The 8,877-nt window shown below is 44.5% G+C and overlaps 1 protein-coding gene across 1 annotated transcript in view; it reads right to left on the reverse strand.

The window, feature by feature from the left end:
* LOC132829585 (coatomer subunit delta) overlaps positions 1-7,396 on the reverse strand; it is a 46,442-nt gene extending 39,046 nt beyond the window's left edge. Inside the window, exon 1 of the mRNA XM_060846849.1 lies at positions 7,239-7,396. Within this exon, the coding sequence (XP_060702832.1) occupies positions 7,239-7,241 (3 nt within the window). The 5' untranslated portion in view covers positions 7,242-7,396. The remainder of the gene's footprint in view (positions 1-7,238) is intronic.
* Positions 7,397-8,877: the final 1,481 nt, after the last annotated feature.

Consider the following 8,877-nt stretch of genomic DNA (forward strand, 5'->3'; position numbering starts at 1 on the left):
ATAGTGCAATGAGGACCTTTTACAGCCACACAGAAGGCACAAGTTTTCAGTTTACCATCTGATCCAAAAGATGGTTGTTGTATTAAAATTAGGCTCCCCTTTGTAAAGCAGATGAAAAGAATTTGTTTTTTTCTCAGAAGGGTGCATAATTTTGGAACACACTGCTTCTCAAGACAATGAAGACAGGGCCATTGAGTATTTTTAAGTCAGTGGCAGACTTGATACCCTTGCTTAAAAGGAACCATGGTTCATGAGTATAGGTAGAATACAAATCGATCAGCCCTGACCTTTTGAAAGTTTGAATAGCTTACTTTTACTCCCAATTCATACATTTCATTCAAATTTATGGATGACAGCCCTTTAAACTCTAACAGTGCTACCAACAAGCCACAGTTGACACCACATGATAGCAAGTTCCATTTATTGACCATTCAGAGAAGACATTTATCTTTAATTCTTTACTGGATTTATTAACAACTATTGTTTATTGTGATGCCTTGCTTTTGATCCAAAACTGGAAATATCATCCATGTCAACCTTGAAGATTTCTAATATGTCAACACATGGTGTTTAGGTGGGAGATGGTGGTGTAGTGGTATTATCCCTGGACCAGTAATTTAGAATCCCAGGTTAATGTGCTGGAGACATAGGTTCAAATCCCACTTGGCAGGTGGTGAAATATAAAATCAATTTTAAAAGCTGGATTAAAAGATTAGTCCAATGGCGACCATGTAACCATTGTCAATTGTAAAAACCTAACTGGTTCATTAATGTCCTTTAGAACAAATTTGCTGTCATTACCTAGTCTAACCTACATGTGACTCCAGACACACAGCAACATAGCTGAATAAAAATCATCCTCTGGGCAACAAAGACTAGCCTAGCTAATGACTCCCACAGTTTGTCCTCAAAATGTTGAGGTTCTGGAGTATTTTTGCAGTTGCATTCATCCATCCAAATCAGTAAGGAATATTTTATCGTAATCCTGACTTCTGCCTGCAAACAGTGGATAACAGTTGGGAGAAAACAATCAAGTTAGTCACTACTTAATTCCTAGTCTCTAACCTGGTCATGCAGTCACAATAATTATACGGCACGTCAATTTCAATTTTTTTTTGTATTTGCTGAAGGTCCCCAGGGTTAGAATAGATTAGAATGCAATTGATTGTTAAGGGGTAATGATCAGATTCTCTTTTGCTTGAAACACAAACTACCTGGCAGTCACGTGGCATGAGCATTAGTTTCCCTGGGAACAAGGTGGGGACTCTAACAATCATTTTCCTTTGTGCTATGCAGGACTCCAACCAATGGAGAACATCTCCCAAATCCCACAGATTTCAGTTTGGCCTGGACTTTTTGATACCACATTCTGTCAAGCACTACTTGATGCCAATCTCACCTCACCTCTGAAGTCAAGTGAACCAAGGCTGTAACAAAATCATGAACCAAGTCACCCTAGCAGAAATTAAATTGAGCAAGTTACTGCAAAGTGCGCCATTCATAACAACCAGAACAAACTGATAAGATTGGATTTGTCCTACTTTTAATGGTCATATCATTTCTGGGCATTTTTCACATTGTTGGGGAAATGCCAATGTTGTATCTGTTTTGGAACAGCTTGCAAAGGGAGTGGCAAGTTCCAAAGCACTTCATCCATACTCTTTCCTGGTAATGTCAGAGCCTAAAGCCTTTTCTGAATCGAGTGGCTTCAGCCCTTTCTTCATATTATGTTGAATGAACTGGAATGGTTGAAGACTAGCACTTATGATGCTAGGGATCTCAGGAAGAGTTTGAGATGGATCATCAACCTGGGACTTCTTGCTGAAGGCATTTGGCTATGAAGCTAAATGAGGACTTGAAAATACAACATACAGAGAAACTTCAATTAGATTATCCAAAGAAGATCCCAAGTCCTGGCTAAACTGTGTTACCTAGCATTCGATTATCCGAACAAAATACTCCCTGACTGTGTCGTTTGCATAATCGAGGTTCCTCTGTAAATACAGGATCTTTCTTTCCAATCAGCCAGGCCAGTTGTCCATTTGTTGCAGTCCCACACAACTCACCAGGACAATTTGGTAACTTACTCCTATTTGCACTTTGTAAAAAAGCTTGCATATTCAATTTTTAAAGTGAATTTACAGTTTTCCCAATGGTAATACGTCAAAAGTCAAACGGCCAGGATCATCTTGCATTCACTTTTGAGGCATATACAAAAAAATAAGTCAACCTTTGCATCTACACAAGACTCTCAATAACAAGTAGTTGAGATACTGAGTTAGACTTGTAAACACCACAGCAAGCCTCTTAACATTATACTATAGCAGGCTTGTGAAACACTGTCAGGCTCTTATGCAGCCTACACCACCATCCTAACACCACCTCCAAGCAATGTGGCAAGAATACCAACTGGACCATATGATCCTTCAAGCCTGCCACATCATTCAATCATGTCATGGCTGATCTTTGACCTTCACTTTCTCTCAGTGTCCAAATATTCCGTGATTCCCTTAGGGCCTAAAAGTCCATTGAAGTATATCTTGAACATAGTGACTGAGCATTTTCATCTTTCTTCCATGGTACCGACAGCCTTCACTACTTAGAACATGGAATAGTACAGTATAGGAACAGGCCCATTGGCCCATCACGATACTGTTCTAAACTAATCTGATCCATCTACAAATAGTTCATCTTCTCCCATTCCCTGTCTGTTTGGGTCTCTGTCTAAATGCTTGTTAAACATTGGTATCATATCTACTCCTACCAAGGTCTATCAAGTTACTTTGCAGCCTCCAACTCTCTCATGAAAACAATCCAAGTTGATCCAACTTCTCCATATAGCTAACACTCCAAAATCAGACAACTCCTTCATAAATTAATATTTACCACAATGGCTTTTATAAATTCATGGGGCATAGGATTGGCTGACCACCTAATTGCCTTTCAGATGGTAGTGCCTTCTTGAACTGCTGCAGTTCATGTGGTAAAGTGAACTTCAGGGAGACAGTTCCAGGACTTTGACCTACTAACAGTGACTGAATTGTAATCAATCATGGTTAGCCATGCAAACATGGTGTAGGTTTGCAAGGACCTGAAATCATATCCAAGTCCAATTCTATGATTATTACACATTCACAGGCACTTTATAGTTCAGGTCAATAGATATCTAACAGCAAGCAAGGGAGTCGTGGAGGGAGTGGTCTTTCCAGAACGCTGATAGGGGAGAGGAGGGAAATATATCCTTGGTGGTGGGGTCTGTTTGGAGGTGGCGGAAATGACGAAGGATGATACAATGTCTCTGGAGGTTGGTGGGGTGGTAGGTGAGGACCAGTGGGGTTCCGTCCTGGTGGCGAATGGGGGGGGAGGAGCAGGAAGTGGAGGAGAGCATTGTCAACCACATCCGAGAGGAAATTGCGGTCTTTGAAGAAGGAAGCCATCTGGGTTTTTCGGTATTGGAATTGGTCCTCCTGGGAGAAGATGCGGCGGAGGCGAAGGAATTGGGAATATGGGATGGCATTTTTACAGGGGGCAGGGTGGGAGGAGGTGTAATCTAGGTAGCTGTGGGAGTCGGTCAGTTTATAGTAAACGTCCATGTTGAGTCGGTCGCCTGAGATAGAAATGGAGGGGTCTAGGAAGGGGAGGGAGGCATCTGAGACGGTCCAGGTAAATTTGAGGTTGGGGAGGAAGGTGTTGGTAAAGTGGGTGAACTGTTCAACCTCCTCATGGGAGCACGAGGTAGTGCCGATACAGTCATCAATGTAGCGGAGGAAAAGGTGGGGGGAGGCGGGGTGCCAGTGTAGCTGCGGAAGTTGGACTGTTCCACATATCCTACGAAGAGGCAGGCATAGCTGGGGCCCTTGCGGGTGCCCATGACTACTCCTTTGGTTTGGAGGAAGTGGGAGGATTGGAAAGAGAAGTTGTTCAGAGTGAGGACCAGTTCAGTCAGTCGAAGGAGGGTGTCAGTGAAAAGGTACTGGTTGGTTCAGCGGGAAAGGAAGAATCGGAGGGCTTTGAGGCCTTTGTGTTGGGGGATGGAAGTGTATCGGGACTGGATGTCCATGGTGAAGGTAATGCGTTGGGGGACGGGGAAGTGAAAATCATGGAGGAGGTGAAGGGTGTGGGTGATATCCCGAACGTAGGTGGGGAGTTCTTGGAATAAGGGGGATAGGACCGTGTCGAGGTATGCAGAGATGAGTTCGGTGGTGCAGGTGCAGGCTGAGACAATGGGTCGGACGGGGCAGTCAGGTTTGTGGATTTTGGGCAGGAGGTAGAAACGGGCAGTGCTGGGTTGTGGGACTATGAGGCGGTGGATGGGAGATCCCCTAAGGTGATGAGGTTATGGATGGTCTGGGAGATCCCACTTCCTCCAAACCAAAGGAGTAGCCTGGGCACCCACATGGGCCCCAGCTATGCCTGCCTCTTCGTCGAATATGTGGAACAGTCCATCTTCCACAGCTACACTGGCACCACCCCCCACCTTTTCCTCTGCTACATCAATGACTGTATCAGCGCTACCTCGTGCTCCCACGAGGTTGAACAGTTCATCCACTTTACTAACTCCTACAACCCCAACCTCAAATTTACCTGGACCATCTCAGACGTCTCCCTCCCCTTCCTAGACCTCTCCATTTCTATCTCGGGTGACCGACTCAACATGGATGTTTATTATAAATCAACAGACTCCCACAACTACCTAGATTACACCTCCTCCCACCATGCCCCCTGTAAAAACGCCATCCTATATTCCCAATTCTTTCGCCTCCGCCGCATCTGCTCCCAGGAGGACCAATTTCAATACCGAACAACTGAGATGGCCTCCTTCCTCAAAGACCGCAATTTCCCCTCAGATGTGGTTGATGATGCTCTCCACCGCATCTCCTCCACTTCCTGCCTCTCCGCCCTTGAACACCACCTCCAATCGCCACCAGGACAGAACCGCACTGATCCTCACCTACCACCCCACCAACTCCAGATACATCGTTATTTCTGCCACCTCCAAACAGACCCTATCACCAATGACATATTTCCCTCCTCTCCCCCATCAGCGTTCCAGAAAGACCACTCCCTCCGCGACTCCCTTGTCAGGTCCACACCCTCTACCAACTCAACCTCCACTCCCGGCACCTTCCCCTGCAATCGCAAGAAATGCAAAACTTGCGCCCAGACCTCCCCCCTCACTTCCATCCAAGGCCCCAAGGGATCCTTCCATATCTGTCACAAATTCACCTGCACCTCCACACACATCATTTACTGCATCCGCTGCACCCGATGTGGCCTCCTCTACATTGGGGAGACAGGCAGCGTACTTGCGGAACGTTTCAGAGAACACCTCTGGAACACCCGGACCAACCAACCCAACCGCCCTGTGGCTGAACACTTTAACACTCCCTCCCACTCTGCCAAGGACATGCAGGTCCTTGGCCTTCCCCATCGCCAGACCATGGCAACACGATGCCTGGAGGAAGAGCGCCTCATCTTCCGCCTAGGAACCCTCCAACCACAAGGATGAATGCAGATGTCTCCAGCTTCCTCATTTCCCCTCCCCTCCACCTTATCTCAGTCTCAACCCTCGGACTCAGCACCGCCTTCTTGACCTGCAATCTTCTTCCCAACCTCTCTGCCCCCAACCCCTCTCCGGCCTATCACCCTCACCTTAACCTCCTTCCACCTATCGCATTCCCAACGCCCCTCCACCCTACCCTTTATCTTAGCCAGCTTGGCACACCCTCCCCATTCCTGAAGAAGGGCTTATGCCCGAAATGTCGATTCTCCTGCTCCTTGGATGCTGCCTGACTTGGTGCGCTTTTCCAGCAACACATTTTTCAGCTCTGATCTCCAGCATCTGCAGTCCTCACTTTACCTTATAGCTTTGTAGCAGACAGCTACACAACAGCCATTAAGGAACTAGTAGAAAGTGAGACCTGCAGATGCTGGAGACCAGAGTTGAAAAATGTGGTGCTGGAAAAACACAGCAGGCCAGGCAGCATCCGAGGAGCCATTAAGGAACCCCAATTTTTAAATCAATATGGGCATTAAACACAAGTTATGATTCTGTTCCAAACAGCAACACTGTTCCATCTTTCTAAAGTAAATAAACAATTTCAGCCCGAAAATTTTAAGATCAAAATTGTTGCTACTAATCAATACACAAGTATTGAAATGACATATGCAAGCCCTAAAATTTTGCACACGCTTCACAAAAAGTGATCACGTTTCCAAAAGTTTGGATTTTTCAGTTGACAAAGACGTGGAACCCAAAGTTTAACTTTTCCCCCCAGTTCTGTACCCTCAATAAAATATGTATAACTGAAAACAAGTATGAAAGTGACAACAACCTAAAAACTCAAAGTTCACCTACTGTACTTCAGACTAACTCTCAACACTGATGCTTACGTACACAAACATATAGGAAAAGTTATGGTGTCTTTTGAAAAAAAAAAGTTTATTTGAAACCTCAACTTGAATCATTCTCAAATAAGGTGAGCTACTAACACTATTCAATCCTGGACCGTTGCATATGAAGTGATGATGTGTCACATCTAGATGGTGGGAAAAAAACGTGACAGGCCATCCCTACACTAAAACACTAAAGGGGTAAGGGGTATGAAACAGACTAACGAGAAAGGGTGAATGCTTGAAATTAGATATTGCTGGAAATACAGAAACTATTTTAAACTCAGGATCATTTGAAAAGGCTCTGATAAAGGGCCTCCAAATAAGACTTCGATTCCTTGACTGCCTAACGAAGGAAATGTTCTGTTTGTTTATTTATAGTCACCCTCAGGATCAGACAAGGTTGAGTGTTTGGATGGAGAATGGCAAATGAGCAAATGACAAGGTTTAGCTAAGCTAGTCTGACGCTCTGGGTTGCAGGGAGCCATGTCGCATTGGTGTCACTGTCGGTTCAGATCCACTAACGGCCTTTAACAACAGGAGCTTTCGTTAAAAGGGGAAGAGGCCAGTTCTGCTCTGCTCTGGATTGAGTCCAGTTTCGCTGTGATAGCAGCCACGCCATCGTTGAAAGGCCAGTGCCGAGGTTAATTCAATGAGATAATGTGCGGGAAAGGGGCGGGCAGGGCAGTGGGGACCCGGGAGAGGCGGGGGGGGGGGCGATGCAGGACGGGACGGAGCTCCTCAGGAAAGCTCTTTGTGGCCCCTGCGGCCTACCCCGGGCAGGCCCAGCCTGACAAGCCAGAAGGGGAGGAGGGCCGCAGACACAAAGCTTCTCCCTTTCTTACCATCTTCGCGTCCACCGTAGGCCTCTCCTCCTCCTCCTGCCGCCGCCGCTGCTGCTGTCGTTGCTATGGCTGTGAGGAGATTGACGCCGGGCAGCCGAGAGCGGACAAACCGAACCTGCGGCGATCCGAGCGCCGGCAAGATGGCGGCAGCGGCCACGTCTCCAACCGGAAGTGAGGGGCCCGCCGGGGTCAAAGGGCAGTGGCACCTCCCCATTCATGAAATCCAGAGTAAAAGCAGTACTGTATCCCCCCAAATTATATACCATTCACTGTGCATCCCTAAGAATTATATACCATTCAAACTGTATCCCCAAGAATTATATAGCATTCACTCTGTATCCCCAAGAGTTATATATCATTCACACTTTTATCCTCCAATAATTATATACCATTCACTGTGCATCCCCAAGAATTATGTACCATTCAAACTGTATCCCCAGGAATTATATAGCATTCCCTCTGTATCCCCAAGAGTTATATATCATTCACACTTTTATCCTCCAATAATTATATACCATTCACTGTGCATCCCCAAGAATTATATACCATTCAAACTGTATCCCCAAGAATTGTATAGCATTCCCTCTGTATCCCCAAGAGTTATATATCATTCACACTTTTATCCTCCAATAATTATATACCATTCACTGTGCATCCCCAAGAATTATATACCATTCAAACTGTATCCCCAAGAATTGTATAGCATTCACTCTGTATCCCCAAGAGTTACATATCATTCACACTATATGCCCAACAATTATATATCATTCATACTGTACCTCCAAGAATTCTATCATTTTCACTGTATCCACAATAATTATACACCAGTCACACTGTATCCCCAATAATTATATATCATTCACTGTGTTCCCAATAATATTCACCATTCACACTGTATCCAAGAATTATATATCATTCAAACTGTATTCCCAATAATATGCACCTTTCACTTTGTATCCCTAAGAATTATACACCATTCACACTGTTTCCCCAATAGAACATACCATTCAGCGTGTGCCCTAAGAATTCTATACCATTCACTTTGTATCCCCAATGATATATACTATTCATCCTGTGTCTGATAATTCTATACCATTCACACTGTATCCTCAATATATACCATTCATACTGTAACCACAATAATATATACCATTCACCCTGTGTCCCCAAGAATCATTACTATTCACACTGTATCCCCATTAATATTTACCTTTCACACTGTATCCCCAATAATTATATACCACTCCCACTGCATCCCCAAAAATTATATACCACTCACACTGCATCCTCAAAAGTGCAATACCATTCACTTCATCTCCCCAATAATTACATATCATCCATTCTGTATCCCAAATAATTCTATACTATTCACTCTATATCACCAATAATTCAATATCATTTACACTTTATCTGTAATAATTGCATACCATTTATGCTTTATCCCCAATAATTCAATATCATTTACATTGCAGCACTATATTCCCAATAATTACATATCATTCACTCGGTAACGCTGATTCTCTATAAACTGAGTGATGGGGATGGCACAATTCTAATGTGACTGGGTTAGTAAACCAGAAGCCCAGAGTGTGTTCTATAGACATCAGTTTAAATCTGACCATGGCAGATGGTAACATTT

This window comes from Hemiscyllium ocellatum, chromosome 29, assembly GCF_020745735.1.
Source record: "Hemiscyllium ocellatum isolate sHemOce1 chromosome 29, sHemOce1.pat.X.cur, whole genome shotgun sequence".
Classification (NCBI taxonomy): domain Eukaryota; kingdom Metazoa; phylum Chordata; class Chondrichthyes; order Orectolobiformes; family Hemiscylliidae; genus Hemiscyllium; species Hemiscyllium ocellatum.